Source organism: Poecilia reticulata, chromosome 23 (assembly GCF_904066995.2).
Source record: "Poecilia reticulata chromosome 23, P_reticulata-male-v2, whole genome shotgun sequence".
NCBI lineage: Eukaryota > Metazoa > Chordata > Actinopteri > Cyprinodontiformes > Poeciliidae > Poecilia > Poecilia reticulata.
Genome location: NC_088852.1, coordinates 11,499,154 through 11,523,944, shown reverse-complemented (window position 1 = coordinate 11,523,944; position 24,791 = coordinate 11,499,154). Strand labels below are relative to the sequence as shown.

General features: G+C 40.7%; 1 protein-coding gene and 1 long non-coding RNA gene across 9 annotated transcripts in view; one reads left to right on the top strand and one right to left on the bottom strand.

The window, feature by feature from the left end:
• The window catches only part of foxp2 (forkhead box P2), a 115,729-nt gene that overhangs the window by 24,879 nt on the left and 66,059 nt on the right, over window positions 1-24,791 (top strand). For 2 of the 8 annotated variants that reach the window (XM_008401042.3, XM_008401036.3), the window contains exon 4: window positions 21,936-22,122. The exons of 1 other annotated variant lie outside the window; for it this stretch is intronic. In XM_008401042.3, the coding sequence (XP_008399264.1) occupies window positions 21,946-22,122 (177 nt within the window). In that variant the 5' untranslated portion in view covers window positions 21,936-21,945. Of the gene's footprint in view, window positions 1-11,442; window positions 11,855-13,102; window positions 13,259-21,935; window positions 22,123-24,791 lie in introns of those variants that run through there. 5 more of the 8 variants (XM_081604277.1, XM_008401038.3, XM_008401040.3 and 2 more) reach the window with 5 other exon arrangements.
• LOC103459468 (uncharacterized) lies at window positions 1,054-12,744 on the bottom strand. Its single transcript, XR_532751.3, has 3 exons — window positions 12,130-12,744; window positions 10,476-10,660; window positions 1,054-9,484 (listed from the first exon to the last, which is right to left on the bottom strand). It is a non-coding gene; the product is annotated as an uncharacterized LOC103459468 (long non-coding RNA).

Below are 24,791 nucleotides of genomic sequence, written 5' to 3'. Positions count from 1 at the left end.
TCGGACCAGATTGTTTAGTCTGCTTTCATTGTGAGCTGTTTCTGAGCTGCAGTTGACGGTTGTTTGCAGAGCACTGGGGGGAAAATGTGAGAGGGGGCCAGCACCTCTCTCTATTTATTTATTTTCCCCGTCCTTGGAGCTGGAATCTGATTTGTGTTCTTGTTGCTCTATTCTCTCTGAGCGGTTTTTTAAGTGTGGCTGCTGAAATCTAGACTCTGTATGACCTCACCGCTCGGCCTGTGTTTCATTAATGACCAGCCCCTGTGGTTTGGGGAGAGGAATATTTTTCATATGACACCGCCTTGCATTAGTGCAGAGGGGCAGCTGCACAAACCACAAAACCATCCAATTTTGTGGCTTTGAAAGGTGTGAAAAGTTCAGCTCCCTATAGCAAGTCTTGCATTTATAATTATGCCCTGTGTGTATGTGTCAAGAAGCGGAACTACTGAAGGCTTGTAAAAAGAACAAAAGGAAAAAGTCACCTGCTAGAGAAACATTTGTCTCTCATGCGCCTTAAATTGTTCAGATATATTTAAAGCTGAAACTTTCACACACTTATTTAACTAACTTTGAGGAGATGCATAAAACACAAAGTTGGATTTCAAAGCGGATATTTTAACCTTTCAGAAATGTTTCATTTAAGCAATCTCTGGACTTTAATATGTACTTTTTTCCAAAGTGCCCCATCTGGCGAAAGAGGTATTTCTTTGACAATTGATTGATTTCCCAGGCTTAGGTGGAAGCAACACATGCAAGCTATGTAGCAGTTGACTAAGAGGGGGTGCAACAATTCACAGACAAGAGTCCTAAGTCTCTGGAGCCTTCCTCTCCATGCTCAGACACTACTGTAAGTCTTCTAGGTTACCTCGCAGGAAATTGAATATCCGAAAGAAAACCTCAGATTTGTCCCATCTGAAACGGAGACCTTGTGCTGCAAACCTCTTCCTCTCTTTGGCCTTTTAAGTAACTTTAGCGTAAAAAAGCTTCAACCCCTCGACCCCAAAAAACATAAGACAACATATGTGTATTTCCGAGCCACTCACTTCGGGGGGGTACTCCTATGCTTGTGTCAGCTAGAAGGCAAGAGGTGGAAGAGGTGGAACGAGGAGAAATTGAGGTTAGTCACCGAGGCTAAGAGAGAATGAACAAAGGAGAGGATTACCTAATAGCCCTGCTATGTATTTGAAGTGGAGCTTCGTGTTTGTTTGGGGAGGTTTTTGGGAACGGACGTGCGGGGAGATGTCTCAGAGGCAGCTGATGGGTACTTTTAAGCTGTCAGAAACAGCCCTCTTTCACCATTTGTCTTCTAAAACGGACAGCAGCAGGCTTAAGCAAGGGGCGACGACAAGACCATGCTTCCAGAAACTTGATGTTTTTTTTAAGTTGTCCAAATGCTGAAAACCGTTGCCTCCCACTTTAATTGGGTGCCTCCTTCATAAATTAAAAGTCATCAGGCTTGACAAGTGTAAACCGCAGATGCATGCTCGGTTTGCTATTTTCAGGGCGTAGTGTCAAGAGAGCTGTAATGAGTCTGCTCTTTACTTGGGAATGTTTGTAAACAATAATCTAGCAGTTTGTCAGCGAGGAAAGAACTACCGTATTACATTCATGCCAGAAATGAATTCATAGTCACAGCGCAAACATCATCAGCCTGGCATAAGCTGCTTAATTATATGCCAAAACTCCATAAAACAAATGGAGATGGAGACATCTGCCTACATCTGGAAGCAATTGGTTCAGTTTGTTGTGTCATTTTATGCGTACTCAAAAGAAATGAATGAATAAAGTTTTGGAAAAATGCTCAGGAATATCTATTAAACCCCATGCATTTCTTTGCACTAAATCTGGATTGCATATATTTTGAATGTGCATTTTTGTTCTGTAGATTTTAATTCTTTTTGTCCCAGTTAAGCCACAAAATTCTGTGTGCTTTAAGGGAATTTCATGTGATGAGCCAAATAAAATTACCTTGTAATTCTGATATAAAGGCTAAAGGATGGCACGATTTTCAAACGTTTTTTGCAGATTAAAATCGAAAACTGTGCCATACATCTGTACTTGAACAGAATCAGCTGATTACTTACGGAAATCTTTTTTAATTTGCATTGGATAAACAATAGACATCATCCTGAATACACCATCACCATTGTGGAACACGGTGGTGGCAATGTGACGCGCAGATGTTAAATATAGGGCAAGCTATTTTTTAAATAAATAAATAAATAAATAAAAAACTGACTATTTGTGTGCAAACCAAAATCTCATCAAGCTTTCTGTTCAATTTTTTTTGTTAATATAAAGAATACACACTATTGCTTGTGGTTTCAATGTGTCAAAATGTGTAAATATTCAAGGATGTGAATACTTTCCCGACATGTCAAGTCGAGTCGTTCCATTAATTTAAGAAATATGTATTTACAGAGCTCTTTTCTTTAAAGAAAATAAATAAAAAATTCAGCTACAATCATCTTGACTCTCTTTTGATTATATTCTTTTAGAACAGACATGAGCTTTGATTCTTAAAATTCCTTGTGCGCCGTTTTAGTTTGCTAAATTGTACATCTAGTCCTATTTTAAAGTCATCAGCGATTGCTTTTTTGCCACTCAGAGCACTGAACATGGACAGCTTTTAAAGGCAGTGAGTAGGTCTGATAAGTGGCTCGATTCTTGTACCAAAGCATTTTTACTGAAGGTTTAATAGCGCCTGTATAATGAATTATAATGTATTCTTTCCAATTGCAAATTTTCCTTTAATACAGCCTTTCTGTTATAGTGAAAAAGTCCATCTGAATATTATTGTGACTAGCTTTTAAATAATACAAATCAATTGCATGATTTTAAGCAGTTAGTTTCCGCCAATGCCAAATAGGACGTTGCTTGTATAACTGGATTAGTCAATCAATTTTTAAGCGGAGAATTATTATTATTATTTTTTCCACCCCAAAAAGGATTACCGTGTTTGCGGCACATTGTGGTCAGCTCTAAGTAAGCTGTGTGCATTAGAAGAAAACGCAACTGTTCAGGTGAACATTTCAGCCGAGTTCGAACTCGTCTAAAAAGAAATGTGCTTATAAACTTTGCTGTTCCGCTTTAATGGAACACACCTTTCAATGAGGACGCGCGGGCAGCCCATCATCAAAGTGAAACTTCCAAAGTTCCGCTTAACTTGTTGCCGAAATAGTTTCTCGTTTTCAAGAAAATTGCCGTGCGCCAAGTGTGAAGAAGTGTATCGGGGAATCTTCCCCGGAGGGTAAAAAATTGCCACTTGCATACTTGTCTTTGACCAAAGTGAGGCCTTCTCCCACTCCAGGGAACATATGCTGTTTAGGAAGATATAAAGGAGTAATTTTATTACTTGGTACATCTCCCCTCTGAAGCCATTTCATTTTTCTTTTCAGCCTCCACAGAAGCCTTTATTTGATCTCATATTCCAGAGTATGACTGCCTCAAACCAGTTGGACTCCGTTTATTTTCATTTGGAAAACACATTTAGTGTTGAAGGGATGTCAAAGAGTTTTAAGTGAAGAGCAGGGGGTTCAGGTGTGGAATAGACCAAGGCAAGTTTCTCTACATGCTAATGTCCTCCTGCAGGGACTATTTGGAGCGAAACTTGCAATTTTATTTTCTCACATTTTTATAGGGAGTCTATTCAATATAATCAAGAAAATTATTCAAACATAACCACTGTGAGTCTTTTTATCCTTACAAATACCAAACATTTTTATTGAAGGTGCAAGATGAATCTTTTTACACTACACTGCACTACAGTGTTAAAGGTTTTTTTTTTTTTTGACAATTAACTTTTTTTTCTTCTTCTTAGATTGTTCGAACATACATTAGAAACGCACCGCTCAAAAATATTTTGCTGATTCCGTTCTCCTACTATCATGGATTTTAGGCGATATTTAAGAGAGCAGTTACAGTGAAACAGGATTTTACTCGTTTAAAACAAAGTCTTAAGACCCGTAAGCCTATAAATAAATATTTCCAAATAAGTCTGTCTTTGTCTCAGTATAAAATAGAACATCTTTGCTGTGAAACATCCAGACATGGAGGTACAGTTGAACCCAAAAGTATTCAAAATCATGGTAAATTTAGATTGTATTTTTTTTCACTTAACAATAAAATGGTTTTGACAGGAAATGTGACAGAGGTTTCTCAGAGAATCAAATAATGTAAAAGGAGTATGAATTTCGAAAATAAATAAATAAAATTGGACTTGTCTGATCAAAAACTTTTAGTAACAGCTAACTGTACAATTAAAAATACTAAATATCATGCCCATTTTGCTATAAAAACATGTTATTCATTAGCTCCTAATGTGTTTTCCTTAAATTTCAAATGTTTACATGTTCACCGGCCACAAGTTAATTTCCTAATTGTGGATCATTTCAAAATAGTCTCAAGTTTCAAAAGTTCATTTAATTGGTTTGTAACTAAAGAAAAGTCTAAAATGTGTTCATTACGTAAGAGTCACAGAAGATATTTCACTCAAATACGATTCCAGCAGAAAAAAATACTAACATCCCGTATTGTTTTTGTTTTCGGTAAATGGAAACGACGCCATTTGACCTTTTTAAATGGCGGCTAAGTTTGCCTGGGTACAGTGCAGCTGGTTACTCTTTACTCAAAGCTTTGAAACTGCAGATCATTAAAAAAAAACTGTGCCATTTATTAGGGCGCACAATTGGCCTGCCCAGATGTAGCTGGTCACTTGAGAAGGAGACCTCCTCATAAAATCTTAAGCTTTTACAGCAGGCCCAACTGTGAAGTCCAAATTAACCCCCAACCTTTCCTAAACTGCACATATTTATCTATTTATTAAATCCTGATCTGGCACAGCTGTGTGGAGAAGACTGCACCTTCTAAGATTCTCACTCCCTCTCTCATTTATCAGTGTTTCTGTCTGTCTCCCCGCCTGAGCCTTGCTGCACAGACTGTATATCCTCTCCAGCCCGTGTCTGGTGACAGCACAATGAAAACATCTTTGTGGAAAGTGTCGTTTCACTTCTCAGGAAGTCCCACTCACCTAAATAGTTCCTCCTCTATGTCTTGTCTGCCTTGCTCCTTTTTGTGTCTGTGTGTGTGCGTGTGTGTGTGTGTATGTATACGGGAGGGGAGTGGAGTGGTGGTTGGAGGGTGGTGGTGGTGGTGGGGGGGTGTTAGTGTAGGTGACTTGGGGGTATTTCAGCCTCCACTGGGCTCTGTTCCACACATTCAATTACCTCCAGATGTAATTCCTATTCCCCACCCATCACCCTTAAATTAGTGGCTAGTAAAAATTAGATCTGAATTAGCCGCGGTGAGGAGAATATGAGAGTTTGACTTTTCCGTCTAATTACTTTATTATTCTTACCTAGGAACAATTTTTCTGAATTAATTTTATCCGAACTTTTTTTTTCTTTTGTTACATGTAATTGGTATCTAGTTAAATAAAGGGTTTTTAGTCATGACTGAATAGCTGGTACGTAAACAGGTAAAATGAACAAGACTTGGAAAATAGCGTCCTTTTTCTCAATCTTTTGGAGACGACTCCGCAAATATTCAGCGTTGTGAAAGTTGGTGTTAATTGTTACGTTTCTTTATGCCCCATAAAACGCAAGCATTTTTTTCGCTGCTTCTTGAATTCCGCGGATGTTAGGTAGCAGTTGTTGCATTGCATATACAGGTGTTGTGCTCTTTTGACTGCCAGTGAAGCCTGCCGCTCCGTCAGTCAACTGTGTAGCTTTGTGGTTCTGGGAATGATAATCTTTTTGGCAGAGCCGAGGCTGCTACAGATCACTGTCATAAACTAGTTTCAGATTTGTCCCAAACAGGAAACCTGAAAGCATGAAATGGCTATTAAACTTCACATTTCCGGATGCCTTTTAATCTTGAAGACATACTAGAGCAGTGGTGGATATTAAAATGCTCAACCAGCCGTTGTTATTCTAGGGGGAACATTTGCATCAGTCACTCAAACATTTTATAGGGACTAATTGTTTCAAACATTAAAACATGGTTTGTAGTATTTGTCACAGTTACCTTAGGATATAGGTTTTTAGTTGTTTTTCCCATTTTACAATCATTTTGTACATCTTGCTATTTCCACCTAACTTCCTTAAATTTCTGACCCATTGACAAACCATTTCATCCCTATTTACTGAAAAAATTGCGTATCACTTTGGTGTTCGTTTTAGTTGGTAGTTAATTATTTAATGCCGTACAGATATTCAAGAAGAATGCTTAAATCCCTCGTCCTGATCTCTGTTAAGGACAGCTAACTCCTGTGAAATATGGCAGATCGACCCCTCATCATACTAAAATAACATTAAGAAGCCACCTGCTGGTAAATATTATTTATGGAAGTCATAAATCCACATTTTCAGACAGGAAAACATGAGGGGAACATGGAAAAATAATTTAAAACTATTGGTTTGTTTGACTGGATGCAACATGTCCCCCTGAACGATGAATTGACACAAACTTTCCCACAGCTGACGAATCCAGTCTGGAATAAAACACAGCAAATTTCACATATACTAACTGCCGAATGTCGAAATGATCAGTTCTATATATTTAATTCCTTAAAAAGAATGACATTGTACAAAGTGCTAGAAGTATGCCATGCATGTTTACTTGCACAAACCAAGTCTTTTAAGTTTAGCACAATTTGTTAACCTCCCTAGAATAAGTTTGACGGTTTAGCAAACCACTCTACAGTTTCAATGGCAATTAAAGCTGGAGTGCAATACTGCCTCCAGTAGGTTGGGGGTAGAATTTGAATGCTGTTCCCCTGTTACATTGCAAACGTAAAATTTTCTAGTGTTAGAGGCAAACACACGCACACACACAAAATAAGAAAACTATATATGGTGTGCGATTTCTTTTAGAACTTAATAAACCTGCTTCCATCCTCACCACATCACATCTCAGCTACTACAAAATAACATTAGCTCTTGTTGCTCCTCTCTTTTATCCAGTTCCAGTCTGCGATATAACAGGTAAACTGCTGTGAGCAGCTCTCGCTTGCACAAATGTATTCATCTCAGCTGAGGATTTGATTCCAGCAACTCATTTAATTCAAATATGCTTTTGAACAAAAACAGGTTTTTTTTTTTTCTTTTTTTTTTTTAGGAAGGGGTTTGGCTATGAGGGCAGTTGTGGTGGTGAGGAAAATAAGAGGAGGCATGCAGGAGTGCCAATTTAACCTGAAGTGTCTGTCGCTCGTATCCCAGCTCCTTCGTTTCAAGAGGCCGGGTCAGCTTGAACTGCCTGACTTCTGTCATTTCGATCTCTTTTGTTTTTCTGCTGTAATGTATACTTTAATTCCCGCCCACCTGCCGTCTGTGTGTGCAGCAGCGGCGGCGGCAGAAGCAGCTGGAGGGGAGGTGTAGGTATCATTAAGCCTTCAAGTGGCACAGGCAAACCGCTGCCGAGGGCTGGGCATGGTTCCTTGCAGCGTGTGTTGATATTTCTGGGCCTAGCAAAGGTAGAATCTGGTTTATTTTCAATAGGAAGCCAAGCCTGGGCTTGGTTAGACTGCCTCCCCCCCCCAGCTGCTTACTAAGGCTGTTGATATTGAGTCAAGCAAACAGTCTCTCAGGGATGTCCTGTTTGGAAGTCAGCCAAAGACGCAAATGGAAGTCACATGTGGAGATATCCAGAGGAAGGCAATAAAACCTCAGTTCACACTCTCACCCACAACAATCAATTCTACAAGCATTAGAAGAGATGACCAAGGTTTTTATTACTTAGACAGTGAAAATATCCCCCGCACCCCCTGAAAAGACCCCCCCAAAATACACAAAATTATCATTGCAGTGATCAGGGACCCATCCACCTTCATTATGCGCTCTCTTTTCCCACTGAAACACATATGCAAATATATTTGGACACTGTCATTATCATCCCCTTAATAGACATTTCATTAGGGATTTCTGAATGCACGGTGAAAGTGCAAGTTGCCATGGATACCCTGGTGCTTAAGTACAGTATATTAAAATGGTGCTGCCTTCCAACCACTTATATAATCACCGGTCTGTAATGGCCTCTGCTTTGTGGCCATAAGCAACATATTGTGTGATCAACATTGCCCAGGACTTTAAAAGAGCCCTTCTGAGCCATTAGGCCTTATTTGCCTCATTATTATTATTATTATTGGTTGTAGTAGTAGTATTTGGGGGCTGGACTTTACCGATCACGACTTGTGCTTGTGAAACATTTGATTGACAAAGAATGAATAGGGGTGTACTTTATTTCATGTTTGTGGGTTTCTTTATTTTTTGAAACATTGGATTTTCCTTCTTGCGAAGTGACAATAGCATTAGATTTAATGTGAGATGAGGGAAGTCAAAAGAATAACAACAAATGAAAACTAAATGCTACTAGAGATGCTGTGAATGTTGTGTCCAATTTAAACATTTTCAGGAAGCTAAAGCTTTGTGAGGCTGATTTTTAAGCTGATAGTGATTTTACTCATTCCTAGTTCTTTTTAAGAACTACTATTGGCAGAATTCAATGTGTAATTTTCTACCCTTCCTGTTGTGGATTCTAATTAATTATTTATTCAAGAAGCAGAGGTGACATCACAAAGAGAACTAATTGTTATAGCGCCGTACAACAAGACTTAATGTGCAAGGTGCTGTTAACTGTCAGGTTTATCCTTTACTCCTAAAGAAAATAGACTCTTAATTGAACTCTTAAATTTGTAAAATAGATAAATAAAGCAATTCTTATGTTACAGTCTGAATGAATAGCGGGCAAATCTGGGAAATATTTTCCTTTTAAATATTTTCCAACAGCTTTAATCTTTCATCTGATTTCATCTTCAAAGACCTCACTCTGACCGAAAATGGCGAAATTTGAGTCTTCACTCTGTAACAGTGTCCACACTGAAGAGTGTTTGACTTCACAACCTACTAGTGTTGTATGCTTCATTCAGTGCTGGAATTTTTTATTTGTGCTTCTAAAGAAGTACTAATTAAGTTGAAAAAATGTCGACCTCAATCATTGTCCAGTTTCTAGGTGCAACTTGAAATGTCCCTGATGCTCGCAGTACCCGGAGATTAATCAGTTTAATGTCAAGCAATTGCTGCAACTCTCAAGCTATTCTTCTCACCATCTTGTGTGATGAAGTGACGGGTAAACCAACTCTGCCTGTCTGTACCTAATTACCCCAAAGCAATTCACTTTGTCGCAACCTTAATTGAAAATGAATGGTTTAAAAAGTCACAGTGGTTGTGTGCAAACTGCTGAAATCGCTGCGTTGAGATGAAATGGAAGTCAACATCCTGCGCTGTCGTTGTCATGACGCTCCTGCTGCTCTTGCCAAGGTTGGTAACCAGCTGCCACCCCCACCCTCCTCACTGTAACCAATCCACATGTCTGTCTCTCTCCCCCGGTTTTCTGCTGCCACCTCATCAGTGCGCTGGTGGGCTTGCTTGTATCCCCTGACCTTGGTAGCAGAAACCCCCAGAAGAGGAGTCATGGAGGGAATAAACACCTGAGGGGAGAAGGCACACAATTGTCAGAAATATGAAGAAATGGGCATAACAATCCCCCCTTTCCCATCCCATCTCCACCCAGCCGCCCTCCACCCCTCAAAATGTTTCTGAGGAGTTCTGCCTTCTAAAGCCTTTGGCGCTTAAAGAGAAATGGGAGAAATTACTTGAATCATGTTGATGCTCAGAGCAATTAACAGCAGTTCTTGAACGTTAGCCTCTTTTGATTCCCTGCACTACAGCCTGCGACTCCGCCACGATTGTTTAGTGTTTACCGCCTCCGCCTTAGAGCTCCGTCGGTTGACACTAATGAAAACACTACATCTTCTGGTGTGTGTTGCAGCTCTTAATAACATTGTGCAGCTGAAATATGCCTCAGCAGAGCTGCAGAGATAATGTACCATTCAGAGTCTGCTAAATCATACTAGTGCACAACTCAGAGCTGGGAGGCAGAGTGGTCCTTAACCCGTATTATACTTCTGCTAAACACATGTAGGCATGGGCCGGTCAGCAGTATCAAACAGCACCAAGGATATGTCAGTGTTCCTACTATTTAATGAGATTTCAGGGAAATTGCGGAAGTGACCTGATCCCCCTCCCACTTCTCCCCTTCCCCACCTGTTGCTTTTGTAGCACTGATTACCTGGCTGAGAAAAGGCTTCTGCAGCTCTTCTTGCACAAAAGTGAGATGGCAAAACTAAGTGTTTGCTCAAAATATGTTACTCTAAAAAATATGTGGTATACCTAGCATTATTAAGCATGTAATAATCATTCATTGATCAGAGTGGGATTAATTGTAGCTTTTTGTTTACACCAAAAAAAAAGTAATGTAACATATATTTTAAAAAACACTGTGTGTAAATACAGTGATACATTTAAAGCAGGATCTCTTCCTTGCTCATAGTTTATTTAATTTTGTTTCAAGCTTATTTTTTCTTCTACAGAAATGCCCCAGACCTATAGAGATAAAGAAAGAAACGTCCTCCCCCCCACCTCACTCCGCTTGCATTAAAGCTCTCAGGTCCATGTGGCTCGGCAAGCTGGTGGCAGATGGACTAGCTTTCCCCGCATCTGCTGTGTGCAGACTGGGGGGCTTTGTACTCTTGCTCTCGTGGGGAAGACCGAGGCTTTCTTCTTGCCAGTGGATTCCTGTCTGTTGGAGCGTCTAAGAAAAACATCTGTGGCATGCAAGAGAGAGGGGGAGAGAGGGGGAAAAAAAAGTGACAAAAGAATCGGCAAACACCATTAGCCCCTAAATGTTCCGTCTCATTGCCTGTTGTGGATTGTTTACAGTGGGGTGTGTGTGTGTGTGGGTGTGTGTGTGTGTGTGTGTGGGGAGGGGGACACAGTGCATCACATTTGAGTTTACTTTGGAAGGTCTTGTGAAACATACTCTAGTGAATCAGTTTAGATTGCAAAATCAGGTTGTGGCACGTCTTTAAAAGCACATTTTTATTTCTTGAACTGTGGAAAAAAAGAGAGTTAGAAATAATCAGCATCTTACCTTTTTCTCTAATAGTCAGTAAAAAGTTTCTTTTTTTTTTAAAAGGCCTATCAAGGCATCATAAATGCAGACGGTGGTCCTTAACATTGTGACAAAGGAAGTCTCAAGCGTCACTTTAAAATTGTGTCTCGGAGAAACTGCAAGCACGCTGCATGTGGTGGTCTCCCCGTGCAGTTTTCAACCTTTGTAGTCCCCCTCCCCTTTCAGATTCCTCCAGAACACCCCCCACCACCTCCTCCTCCACCCACAGCCCCCGCCCCACCAATCCCTCCCTCCTCTTCCTCCTCTTTCCTTCTCACTATTTCTTTGCCAACTCTCGCCACCCTCCGCCCCCTCTCCTCCGCTCCCCACGACAAGCCACGGCCCCCCCCCCACCACCACCCCACCCCATCCCTCCACCGGCACCCCCTCCTGTCCTCCTCCTCCTCCTCCTCCCCCCGCCCCCTACCCCCCCCCCGATCAAGCCACTGGTTTTTGTGTACTATTGGTCCTCAGGCGTCAAAACAATCCAGCGGGGCTGCCTGACTTGTTTTAATTAGGCAGCGCTGAAACGGCAACTGTCTCTCAGACGTGACCAGGCAGAGGTGCTCTCCCCGCGCACTACTGTAAATACGGCCGTAAATACTTCTCTGGTGATGTCTTTGACAGTAAGCGCCAGCTAGTTACCCTCTCTACATTTTTTTCCCTCTTTTTTCCACCTCACTTTTCATTCTGTTTTCTGCGACTGTCTCGCCAGTCTTTATTTTTTTGCTTGTGGTTTTTTTATTTTATTTTGTTTTTTGACACAGTATTGCCGTCAGGTTTCTAAGAATACTTCTTCAAATGCTTCTTACTGAGGAGAGTGGATTTCTCCCTCGTTGTTTAAAAGGTAGGTCATTTTCGTCTTTGCGACTCTATTTTGGCATGTAGTTGGAGTGCTTTGTGACAGCGTGCAGGTCGGAAATGCACAGATGTGATGTTGGCTAATTGTTTTTAAGTGCTCTTTACTTTCTGCTCGAGCTCAGCGTAGGACTCGGACTGACGCTCAGGCTTTCACTAATCCTTTTCAGATTCTTTACCCACACACACACACACACACACACTTTGACCTACGCACAATCAGGGCTGAAAAGAAAAGCTCAGAATAAAGCCAGAGACACATACCTTCGCGGCGATTGCACCTCTCTTAGCAGCGTCCCTCCAGCCCCGCTTCTGTCTCCGTGCCCCTGTCTCGAAAACCAGTCCACATGTGCGAGCGAGCAAAAAAATTTTTTTTTAAATATATATATATATATATATATATATGTATTTTTTATCCCACTTTAGCAAAGCAGATGCACGATCGGAGCAGCGAGAGCACGCGAGCAGAGAGCCGGCAAGCATCCTCAGACGAGTCGAAGCAGTCCACATGTGAACCTCTGCTCACACACTCTCTCTGGCGCGCGCACACACACACAGGACCCACCCACATGCAGGGAGCACCTGGACGTGCACTCGTGCTCTCTTGCACCTAGAAAGCACGGATTTAACAGTTTTTTTTCTCTCTTTTTCTAACTTATTTAGGGAATTAAAATAAATATTAAAGTTGTTAAAATGAACCATGGCAAAAAAAAAAAAAACTCAAAAGAATTGGATTTAAAAAAAAAAATTTTGAATGGAAAAAAAGTGAAGTTTTCCAGGATATACAAAAATTGATCAGCAGCAAGCTGGGTAAATGACAGTCTAATTATATCCAACGTGGAGAGAAAGAACCCACCGTCTCTGCTCACACACCCTCTGCGTTCCCCCCTCCCATTCTATTCCCTCTCTGCCAAGTCGAGCCTCCTCTTTTGGGCCTACATGTCTGACCTGTTCAGGGGCCCCCTGTCTGTAATTGCCCCACTGACAACTGGAAATGATAGAATAATTGTCACGAAAGTCTCTTTCTTTCTTGCCTCCTTTTTTTTAATAGGGCAAGGGTGATTTAAGTATGCATGAATGGCACAGTGGCGGTGAGGTGGCAAGAGGAGGGGAGAGAGCGAGGGAGCAAGAGGTGGTGGTGGTGTTGGGGGGTGGAGGGGCAACCGGGGAGGGGAGGTGGTGGTGTTGGTGGTGGTGGTGGGGGGGAGGCGGCTTGTTTATGATGCTATCCCCCATAAACACGGCTGAAGTGATGACACAGATAGTGTTGCCTCTTCACACGGTGACACCAGTCGAGTTGCGGGCGTCGCTGCGAGACACCCCTCGCCGCCGGTGGCAGAGGCGAGCTCTCTGTTGTCCGGTCAAGATCTCTGGCACTCCTCAACTTCTTCAGGTAAAAAAAAAAAAAAAAAGAAAGAAAAAAAAAAATGCCACGCACACTCCACTCTGTCCATCCCTTCATCAATCCGTCCATCCATCTATCCGTCCGGTCACCCACCCATCAATCTTCTGTCATCCGTAGTCGACTCCAGGCTCTTGACTGTGTTTAATGGCTGTGTTTTATTGCCGGGCTGCCTTCCCCCCACTTTGGTCGTCCCACTGTGGAGCTGTTCAGCCTCAGTCTGCGGGCTCTGTTAATCTGCTGCTTAATTAGTGCTGATGAATTGCTGTAGTGTGTGCGTGCGCGCGTGCACGAGTGCATGCACCAAGGTGGATGTGTGATTGTGTAAATGTGACTTTTTTTTTTCTCTCTCTCTGCACTCGTGTTGAATCAGATGTTGCTACGATAATCACTGATCAATAAACTAAAATAATTTTTTTTAAAAACAGATGCATTACTTGCATTTGTAAAATTGATAGAAATAATAATTGTGTTTTGAAAGTGCTGAAAATTTGACTTGTTTGTTTGTGGGGGGGAAAAAAAAAATCCAAACTCTTCAGAGCAGATGTATAGTTTGAAAAGGCGAGAGGTCACGAGACTCATCATTGTCGAAGCGCTAATTATCTTTATCAAAGGCGAGCGGGATCATTTGTTTACTTAAATATTGATGAGCGTGAGCGAGGCTCGGTATTGGGCTATTGTGGGCATATTATTAACATTTCATAGGGCTTTGTGCAGGAATGCGAAAGGGACTCTTCTTCATAATTTAATACCCTAATGCATAATGAGCTATGTGATTAGCTCACACGGAGAATTGGCCAAACTCCATTCTGAAGGCAGATAATTTACATTGTTCTCCAGAGTCTGGCGTATAATAGGTTCTTTAGCACAATAAAATTAAATGCTACACATTTTATATTTTAGCTTGCAAATCCCCCTGGCAGTATTCATGAAATCTTCTCTTTTTTTGTTGTTTTTCCTGCCCCCTTTGAAACAAAACAACAGAATTTTTTTTGAATTTATTTAACTGAAACACATGTTTACCTCCGTGTTTTATTTAGAACGCTCACCGGCCAATTAACGCCATTCATTAGCCGAGTCGCGTTATTTGTTTTGAAAGTTTAACCAATCACTTTGTTATGCTAATTGTGATGTAATTTAATTTGAGTTCCCCTCCGTAATGATGATGCCGCTATTATCCACATAAATGATGCAGTTAAGCAGCACGGCCTCATTTGCATGTGCTTGAAGGGAGGGAGGCTAGAAAAGGAGCCGTATCACTCCACTTTAATTTTCCACCTCTGTTCACTCCTGCCCTATGGGTCTTCCTGTCCTGTCGCTCGACTATTGATGATCAGCACTTTTATCAATTCTTTTTCTTTTTATTTTTTTTATTGCAAAAGCGGACTTTTATTTGTCAGTGAAAGGATTCCAGAGCCACGTTTTGGAGGAATAAAAAAAAAAATCGAAACATTGCTCGATTAGAAAATGCAAATGACTTTTAATCAGTGAACTGCGAAACGTTGACCTCACACACCTGTTCACTGACGCAATGCCTTACTTTGTTTTTACTTTCTTTATTTTAGCTTAACATTTGCATTTGAAGGTTTTTGATGAAGCATGATCATCTTTTATTTATCTTTTTTTTTTCTTTTTAAATATATACATATTTTTATTTGGTTATAAATTACGACAAGCAAGTGTGAGTCTTCTTTTTGCAATTTAAAAAAAAAAAGGAATCTTTTAACCTTTCATGTGAAACGTACGACTTATCCGAGGTTAAAGAGTCCTCATTATCTGTTTGCAATTTCCAAAAGAAAGATTATTCAATTTTTTTTCTTCTTCTGAATACCTCCCCCCCGTCCTGCTTTTTATGCTTCTAATTGGTTACATAAATCTTGTCGGGTATGAATGAGGAATGTTGAGGTGTTGTCAGGTGCAATCTTCGCCCTTATTTACCAATTCATTAAGATCTATCGATGCAGGACTGCTGAGAGGGAATGACAACATAAATCAGAGCCTGAGACATAATGGCCCTAATCAACCAGAAATAACTGGAAACGTCACAATGAGCTATGTCTCTGTAGCTGGAGCCGTCCGCTGGATCTGCCCCGCTGTGGAAAAAAAAAAAAGGGGGGGACCGGAGAGTCAAACCGATCCAGCTGTCATTACCTCCTCTGATTTTTCTCTGCTCTCTTCCCAGAAGGGAATTTGTCCATTCGCGTCTTTTTGTTATCCAGGTCTTGTTCCGCGTCAAAGCAGCTCAGCTGTGATCACTCGCAGAATAAAAAAAAAAAAAGAAAAAAAAAAAGAGAGAAAACATCTTTTCTCAGCGCAATACTTCCCACACGTGAGGTCTATAAATACAGTAAGGTCGGAAGTGCCGCACATTCACAAGTGCAACCTCCTCTACTCCTGATAAAGATGATTGGATGAGACAATGAGGCCTCTCCTCTTTATAGGTCAATTAGCCCTGATTAGGTGGGCCGAGTTAATTAACAGAATTGGCAAATATGCAAATGAGAGCAGACGGATCGGCCTTCGTCACAGTCTTGCTCAGCCATTTCCTGCCTCAGCAGAACGTGGCGTCTGACGGGGGGGACATGTAAATGATATGGGACGAGCCTAAATGCGAGAAAGAAACTATTCTCTCTCCTCCTCTTTTTCTTTTTCTGTTAGGGGTGTTATCTGCAGCATGCCTGTTTCTGCTGCACAAGAAGTCACGTAACATTTATTTATTTATTTTTTTTATCTAATACACCGATCCGATTTTCTTGGCTGCTGCCAATTTTTCTTTTTCCTTGAGATCTGACCAGCCAATTCTGATTTTGACAGATTTTTAATTTTTTATATTTTTTACTTAGTCAGTAACACATTAAAGACAAAAAAAGCGCTCCTGGTCATTTTGTTAAGCTATTGCTTTAGAATACAACAAAATGAAGGAATCGCAGGATTATTCCCAATTATGCATCAATGCACATGAGTCTTTTATTAAACTCAAAGAGTTTTATATCAGAGTACATGCTGTGGGTTGGTACATCCATGCATGGAAAACTGTCTTAATTCTTAATTGAGAGGCATTCAGTGATTTGAAAAGAAATTCAGATTTTTCAGTCGCTAACCAGTCACATTCAAGTTGTGTGTTTTCAGACTGAAAATGATGGGAGTTTACATTTTGGATGGATTTTTAAAAAAAAGAAAAAAAGAAAAGAAAAAAAAAGATTTTATGAGGCAATGGCCAATCAGATCCAATCAGGAGAATAATTGGTCAATATCGATTGAAAAATTGCTTTTTGTGTATTCTTGCTTTTCCTCAAATATGCTTTCTATGACGTAGCCGTATCTATTGAATATACATCTTCCTTAAAACAGTATCATGCATATGATCCATGAACACTTCTTGCATTTGATCACAAAAGGAACATTGTGCAGCCCGTACAATTGAGCACGCAGTTTATACTCTTTCCTCCGGTTGTCTTTGTCACTTTTCTCCCCTCTCTCTCTGTTCTCCTCGGAACGCCGACTCCGACACATCCCCGCACATTCATTCAGGAACACTTCCACACTCCTGCAAATAGTCCGCCTTTTATCTTATTCCGTCTCATCTCCTTATTGTAAATAGAGGAGAATTAAGTTCTGAACATTCTCCACTGAATGTCTCCTATCACAGAACTACGATTTATTGTCGGGGCTCAAATGAAGAATTGAAATATGACTGTGGTTTTTTCTCAATGCAGGGCTCATTGGACAGGAGATAACCACATTTGATTCTGTTGCTTTGAATAATGTTAATCCGGCGTTAAAAAAAAAAAAAAAAAGAAGAAGCAAAGTCCATTATTCACATTCATCGCTTTTCATTTGGCCCCCACTTCAGATTTTGTAAATATGATTTCTTCAGCCCTTTTCTTTCTTCCCCCCTCCCCAATCCCCACCCTCCAAAGTAATCTTTATTCACCGGTGAAGCACTTTTGAAATTCCTCTATCTGTGAGCAGAAACCATTACCGTACACAGGTTTATAAGAAGTAGTCATTAATGCTCCTTTATGTGGTCCTTTAGCGCCAAAAAGGAAGCTTTTAATTCTAAGGTGTACCAGCCTGACTTTGCCTTGCTTAATCCGAGGGTATGTTTTTTTTTTTTTAAACTAGAACTCCTCGTTTTTCCATTCTTACTCCTCGCTCTAAGCGTAAAAGAATTAGATTTTGGATCCCGTGACAGCTTGTTGCAAAAATCAACAAATAAACGACACAAACAAACAGTCAAAATCAAGTTTTGTTGAATGTCGCCTTTTCGCCTTTTTTTTTTTAACGTTTCAAGCTGTTCCAAATTCTTTTTTTTTTTTTTTTTTTGCTTTTCTCAACTCTTTTTGTCAGCACAGCGCGTGGCATTTTGATTTATTAAGCAATCTCAAGTATTAAATATGTGAGCTCTTGCCCTTGCACAGCTACTTCTTTATATTGCACGCACAGTAACTTATGGCAATGATGAATTAATTTCACTCAAGCACAGAATCAGTGATTATTTCAAATGGTAACCGTATCTCGCCTTGATCAGAGAGCTGTGGGGAGTCATCAGAGTGTGAAATGTAATTTCTATTATTATTTTTCCTTTTCTTGTTATTTTGATCTCTCAAACCCCAGCAAGAGATCCCGGCAGCCACCTGAAATGTGAGCTGATAACGAACGCACGTCTGGGATCGCAGGTTTACCGGTCACTTTTTGTTCTTTTTTCTTTCTTTTTTTTTCTCTCTTTTTCTTCCTGTCCTGCCCTCTGTGATAAAAATATTTTTTTTTCTGCAACTCACGCATGTAGAATGAGCAAACGGAGAGTGTCGTCACACCAAAAGAGCGGATGTCTCGGAGATGAAACCGGTGTCAGGGCAGCAGTGTGTTAACACTGCATCACGGTAAATTCCTCAGTGTGCTCGGAGCAGACAGCTGCGCTCGCCCCTCTAGATGGATGGTCAGTGTCACAGTGTGTGTTTACGGCACATGATAGAGCAGGAGACAGGTCAGGTAATGAGGCTACATTAAGGGCTTTTAGAGCTCGCAAACAAAGATGGAGCGCCGCTTCTTCTACCCTTTAATGATAGGTGTGTGTGTGTGTGTGTGGGAGTAAAGGCTCAATTTTCACTAAACCTTTGTTGTGTCACCTCTTAAAGGAAAACGATAGAATTTCTCCCAATTTTGGAGCCAAACACCTTGCCCGCGATGTCTTTCTCGGATTGCGATGGAGCAGATTAGTTTTCAAGATCCAAGAGGAAATATTTGTTGAAGCTAATTTGAGGCTTCACAGTGGACCTCATCAGGACACATCAAAGGCATCAGGGGTTTTTAACAGCAGCAAATTTAGAGGGGAGATCGAGATTTGCACCAATAATGATTTTCATTGCCACTATTGATTTCTTTTGTTGTTTTGGCATCTACTGCAGCTTTTCTTTGTTTTAAATTAAGGAATTACTATATTACTTAAATTTTTTTATGCATCCAAGCATATATCTCTTGATCTGAGAACTGCATTATATCCTAAAAAAGCTTTTATCTCACTTCTTTAGCACATTCAGCTGTAGAATCTCACCGCAGGTTGCACTCAAGTATGTTTTGTAGGATATGGGGCCTAAAAAAAGAATCTGTTTTAAATTGTTTCACTACTGTACGTGTTACTACCATGTCTGAGTGGGCGAGGGTAAAATACGTCTTCAACAATTAAAAACGGTAAAAGAAAAAAAAGAAAATAATAAGATTATCTTGATTTACACAAAGCATTTTTCCAGAATATTTGACTATTTTTTAAAGAATTTTATATTGCTATTTAGAAGCACTATTAAAAGCAAAAATCTAAAGAGAAGCCTTTAATCATGAGACATTCAGTGAATTAAAAAAATACTTTTTTCACAATTTAAGTTCCTTATCATCACCAGTCGGGCTCAATCAATCACCCATTTCCGATCAATTGATTGGTCCATCTCTGGTGACGCCATCCAGCTACCTCAGTCTCAGCCGTCCCTTATATTCTCCCCTCCATAAGAAGGGGGTGTATTCCCAGGTAATATCAGTCCTGGAAATCCCTTGTAAGGCCATGTTGGCAGCTTCAGCCCACACACTCCGGCACGTTTCTTTCACCTGGGGGATGTTCTGTGGCTCTTTCTAACCCAGTTGGTTCAATGCAGACTGAGCTCGGGTCAGAGCCTGCAACCCCCTCAGACACAAACGCAGCTCCACGCCTCACGCAGTCACACCCTCAGGTGCCGGGGATCGTCACTATCTGCCTCTCGTGAGCATTGTGTGACAGTCCCATCACCCCCACAGTCAGATCTGCGGCTCGGTTAGCTCGCTTGCTCGCTCGTCGCCGCAGCCCGGCTGTGTTCCTAATTGACATTCTAATTGGCAGATTTGAATGCCGCCTTTTGATGGCTAATTAATTTATCTCACCGCTGTCATTAAGGTTAAAGCACCATCTGATCTCTGCGAATACGTTTTGCATATATCTGCATTATCAGAACGCAGCAGCTAGCCATAAAGCGCAGACGTTTTATTTTGGAGCGAGGAGATAAGATTGTGGAATCTTACTAAAAATGTGAATTGTTCTTTTGCTGGGCATTAACTTTTCATATTGGAATAAGCGCATAATAATAATAATAATAAAAAATCCCAGCAGCAATTTTTTTATTTTTTGCATGCATTCAGATGTTATTAAAAATCCTTATTTCCTCGTCTCATATATCTTCCAAGTTTTTCCGAACATTCCTCGTCGGTCTAGGAAAGAAAGAAAGCACAAAAAAGCGGAGAGATCCGAGCTCCATTAGAATGTTCATAAAATGGTAGTAAAGGCAATCAGACAGTCTTTCTCTGAATATTTTAAACATTGGGCATGTAAAATTTATGCCTAATTTGAATACTTATTAGCCGGCTGATCTCGGCTGCAGCCTTGAGTTTCTTATGCTGAGATTCATCACCGGATTGGATGTCACATTGTGCCAATCCAACCCCCCCCTCCACCCGCTCTACCCTGCCACCACCTCCCTTATTTTCCTTCCCACTGTCTCTCTCTCCGTCATCCGCCTATCCCCCCCTTCTCGCCTCCCCTCGCCCTCTCCTTCCTTTTTCTCCTGTCTTTTCTGTCTCTGTCTTTTCTCACCGCGTCTTTCTCCATCAGCAGTAAGCGGCTCGGTGTTAAACAGGGGCCCTGTTTGTTCACAAGCACGCCTTGTCCTGGCCTCTTCCCTTATTTACTTGTGTCCCGGGCAGCTGTCGCCCTGCTCTGTGTAATAGCTCAGCCCCTGTTTGTTCTCCCTCCGTAGATCCTGTTTATCCTGGCTGTGGACATCCTTTAAGGCCTGTCCTGTATCTGCCCCTTGTCAAACACACACACACACACAAGCACACACACATGCAAACACGCGAGGACGTGTCCGCACTTCTATTAAAATGGTATTTACAGGCCAGAGAATGCACACGGTTGGAAAGCATATACACTCAGCTTTTTCTCGTTTCTTTTCTATAAAAAAAAAAAATTCCACATTTTTATAAATAGCAGTTTAAAATTAAAAAAGGTGCTCTGAATGGAGAGATAGTAAAATTGTGTGTTATACCATGTTAAGTGTCTGAGACTTTTCATTTATTGCAAAAATGTCGACTGATAGTGGAGCTCCTTTCTCTTACGGCAAGTGCACTTAGCATTAAATGTTGGGAATGATTATAAAACATTTATTACTAAAAAGACAGGAGGTTCTATGCATAATTTATGCGGTTTTAGCACAGTTATTAGTGAGATTACGTTCTCATTTTGTGGTTTCAGTTTTCCGTGTAAAAGATATCAAATTTAACTTTGAGGGTTTTTTTTTTGTTTTGTTCCTTCTTTTATTTACAGTGTTTTTAAAGTTACAGCTGCAGCAGTTTATTATTTATATAGCTAAATGTCATTCTGAGCAGTGCTGGATTTTAAAATAAATGTCACAGAATAAACAGCTGTGTAAGAAGGTTTGATTAAAGGAAAAAGAAAGGGGGAAAATGGGCCAATAAATGAAATATGAGCATCCTTTCTCTATGGAAGCCTGCAAGGCAGATTTTATTTAGCGAGAGCAGGGATGACAAACCCATTACAGTGTTCATCACCAGGGCTTACACCATGTGATTTGGTTCCTCCTCTTTATACTGCCCCCACTCCCAAATTTTAATTTAGCATGATTAGCTTTGCATCATTAGGCTACTTATTTCAAATTGATCAAAAAGTGTGTTGTAGATTCTGCTTTTTTCTTTTTTCTCTCTCTCTCTTTTTATAGATAAAACATACTAAGAGCATATTTTCATAATGAAACTATGTTTTCTAAGTTAAGTTCAGCAGCGATAAAATAAGATACTTGAAGTTTTAGAAATTTTACTGAACGTAAACATTTTACACATTTAGAAGCCTTTTCAATTTCTAGAAAAGACCAGGACATGCATGTCTTTGTATTGCTTCATTTACACAATGAATGCATAATTGCTCCTCCTGCAGCACCCCCATACCCCTCCCTCTTCTTTAAATGCTTTAATTTGCAAAGGGGGACCGAGGGCTTGATAATGGACGCGTGCAAAGAAAAGAAAAGAGGAGGAAAAAAAATCGGAAAGGGGGGAAAAAAGGAAAAAAAAAAAGAAAGGGGGGGAATTGTAACGAGAAGAGCCCTAACCGGTGCCTCTTAATCACTTCTAGGTTTTAAATCATGATGATGCAGGAGTCGGCCACAGAGACAATAAGCAACAGTTCAATGAGTCAAAATGGAATGAGCACCCTAAGCAGCAGCCAATTAGAGGCTGGCAGTAGAGATGGGAGATCAAGCGCTGGTGACACAAGCAGCGAAGTAAGCACAGTCGAGCTGCTGCATCTGCAACAACAGCAGGTAAGTTGTGTTTCTCCCCCGTCTCCTCTCCCGTCTCTCACTCCCACTCTGCTGTGCTCTCCCCCCCTTTCTCCGCTCTGCTTTGCTCTCTCTGCTCAGGCGGCACCGGGGCATTCTGCATATAGGCAGGAAACAAAATGACTTATTATATTGTTTTGTGTGTTTTCTTAGACTATGGAAGGCGGCGGTGTTTATATAACAAGCTGTTTGCGCAGTTGGTAAACTTTCTCTCTGCAGTTTGTTGACGTGTTTTGCTTGTAGATGGCGGAAAGGAATTCTTGTGACTTCTCCAAAGGACTTTATTGTGTTTGTAGTGGAGCTAATGCACATATAGAAGTTGTTTCAGGCCACGTAGCTGAAGGTCTGGAGAGGGTGTGTGCATGCGTGTGCGTGTGTGCGCACCGTAGAATGAGAGAGAGAGGGGGAGAGAGAGTGAAAGAATGTGTGCTTGGGTTTTGTACAGTCCAGTTTGGGCAGTGGGGAAGTGTACAATAGGTGTGTATGTCATGGCTGCACTGTATCCACCAGAGGGCCTCCTAACTCGCCACATAAACACGAAAAACCCTTTAATGGGACACTTGAAAATCACATTTGCATGCACACTTTTCTGCTACTAGAAGTCATTCGCAATATAACTGACATTTATTTTTGTGACAAATATTTTAAAGTCCACTTTGGGATTTGTCTTCTCCAAGCTTTGTCCCGTCGTACCCGTCTCAGTCTGAGCAAGTTGCGGGGTGAATGAGCTGCAGGGGGTGTGTGTGTTAGAGGTGGTGGTTGGGGGGCAGGAGTTGTGAAAGTCAGTCGCCAGCAGAGTAAAGGAGTCAAGTGTCTCTCGTGTCTTTTCACGGTGAATGATGGCTTTGACAGTTTGCCAAAAGAGCAATGGGAGATTAGGTCAGAGGGCCATGCTTCGGGTTGGATCGGGTGAGGGGGATAGGAGTGACGCCGCAGGTTTGTAATGATGCGTGCTGTCCTTTTGGCCTGATGAGAGTTTTCATGCAAGCATATTTATGTGCATGCGTGTGTGTGTGTGTGTGTGTGTGTGCGTGTGTGTGTGTGTGTTTTGAAGGCAGCTGAACCCCCGTGGTCAGATCAGTCAGGAGAGTACAATAGATGCCGATGCGTCTGGGTTTGTGTGTGTACATTTGATATAGCACAATCCTCTTGATCCCTACTGTGGTTATCCATCCACAGCAGAATGCCAGAAATCGTTCTGGTGGTTGCATCATTGCCCCAGTCCTTACTACTTTTACCGCACACATCAATGGAAACTTGCAATGCATGTTGCTTCTCAGAACATTCACATAATAGTTTCTTAGAAAAAAGTTTTATCTTTGACTTTTGTTGGTGTTTGGTCTTATAAATTCTGCAGCGATTGTTTCAACTTCAAAATAGAGAAGGAAAAACGATACCTGGTTGTCTTTGAGGTCTGACTTGACCCAATCAGCTCTTTTTTCCAAGTGCTGGAAGACATAAGCGTAAAAATACAAAAGAAAGGCGATTCTGACTCTGGTGTATCTTTAAAAATAGTTTTCTAGAGACAATCTTTATCAATTTTTGGGCTTACAACGTCTGTTTAAATTGCTTTAACAATGCTGGACATGCATGTGTAATGTTAAAATCTTTGTGGGCATTTTTTATAACTTTTGAAGTTATAAATGACCAAGTCTGACTGGAACTATACAAAACATCACACTGAAATTAAATCGTCTTCCTGGAAACAGAAGTGCACTGATCAGACGTTTTCCTGGCCAAGACCGATTTCTGGTCTTAAGATGAAGATAATACATTTTATGCATTCTAATCTTGGAAATTGATCGTTTTAAAATCTAAATCTGTCAATCGAAGCTCAAAGAAAACCAGACATTGCAATAACCAGGAAAAGTGTGACTTTTTTATTTTTCATCAAATCATTTTTCTAAACTTTGTTTAACTTATGTTAAACTCAATTCCAAATTAATTAATTAATTAATGGTTTATTATTGTCTTTGAATACCAAATAAGTGTAAGATTACAGCTGTGATGCATGAATTGACCAAGAAAATGATCAGACTTTCTGGATTTGATCTTCTGATCACGGGTCAGTGATGATCAGGAGCAAACCGGACGATTTCCATCCATCGCCAATGGATTAGTGCGTCTCTGAACAGAAAATGAAAGCAGTAAAATAAAACTAAAAAGGTGTTGCGAGCTTAAAATGTCCAGTTAAAACTTCGAGATGGACGTCTGGCTGTTGGGTGGGTGGGGTTCGCGGGTGAATGACAGTGCGTGGCTTGTAAAGAGGCCAGCCTGAGTCTTCTCTCAACCCTGAGACAGACACATTGAAATGAGCAGTCCAGCTAACAGGTCTCTGGAGGCTTTTTTAAAACAGGGGCCCTGCGCTGCTAACTTAACTCACACTTCCTTCGCCGAGTTACACTCCGCAACACTTCGAAGAGAGGCCATATTTTAACAAAGGATAAAAAAAAATAAAAAAATATTTTTTTAAATTTATAAATTATGCTTCCCCTGTCTTAGCAGTGGTGTTTTGCTGTTGTTTTTATGAGAAGAATGTATTTCACACAGATTTCAGGATGGATTATCTATAAGCAATGCTCCTTTTGTATTTATAATGTGAACATATATATTTGTACATTAAAAAAAGAACCTTATTCACGTTTGCTGTG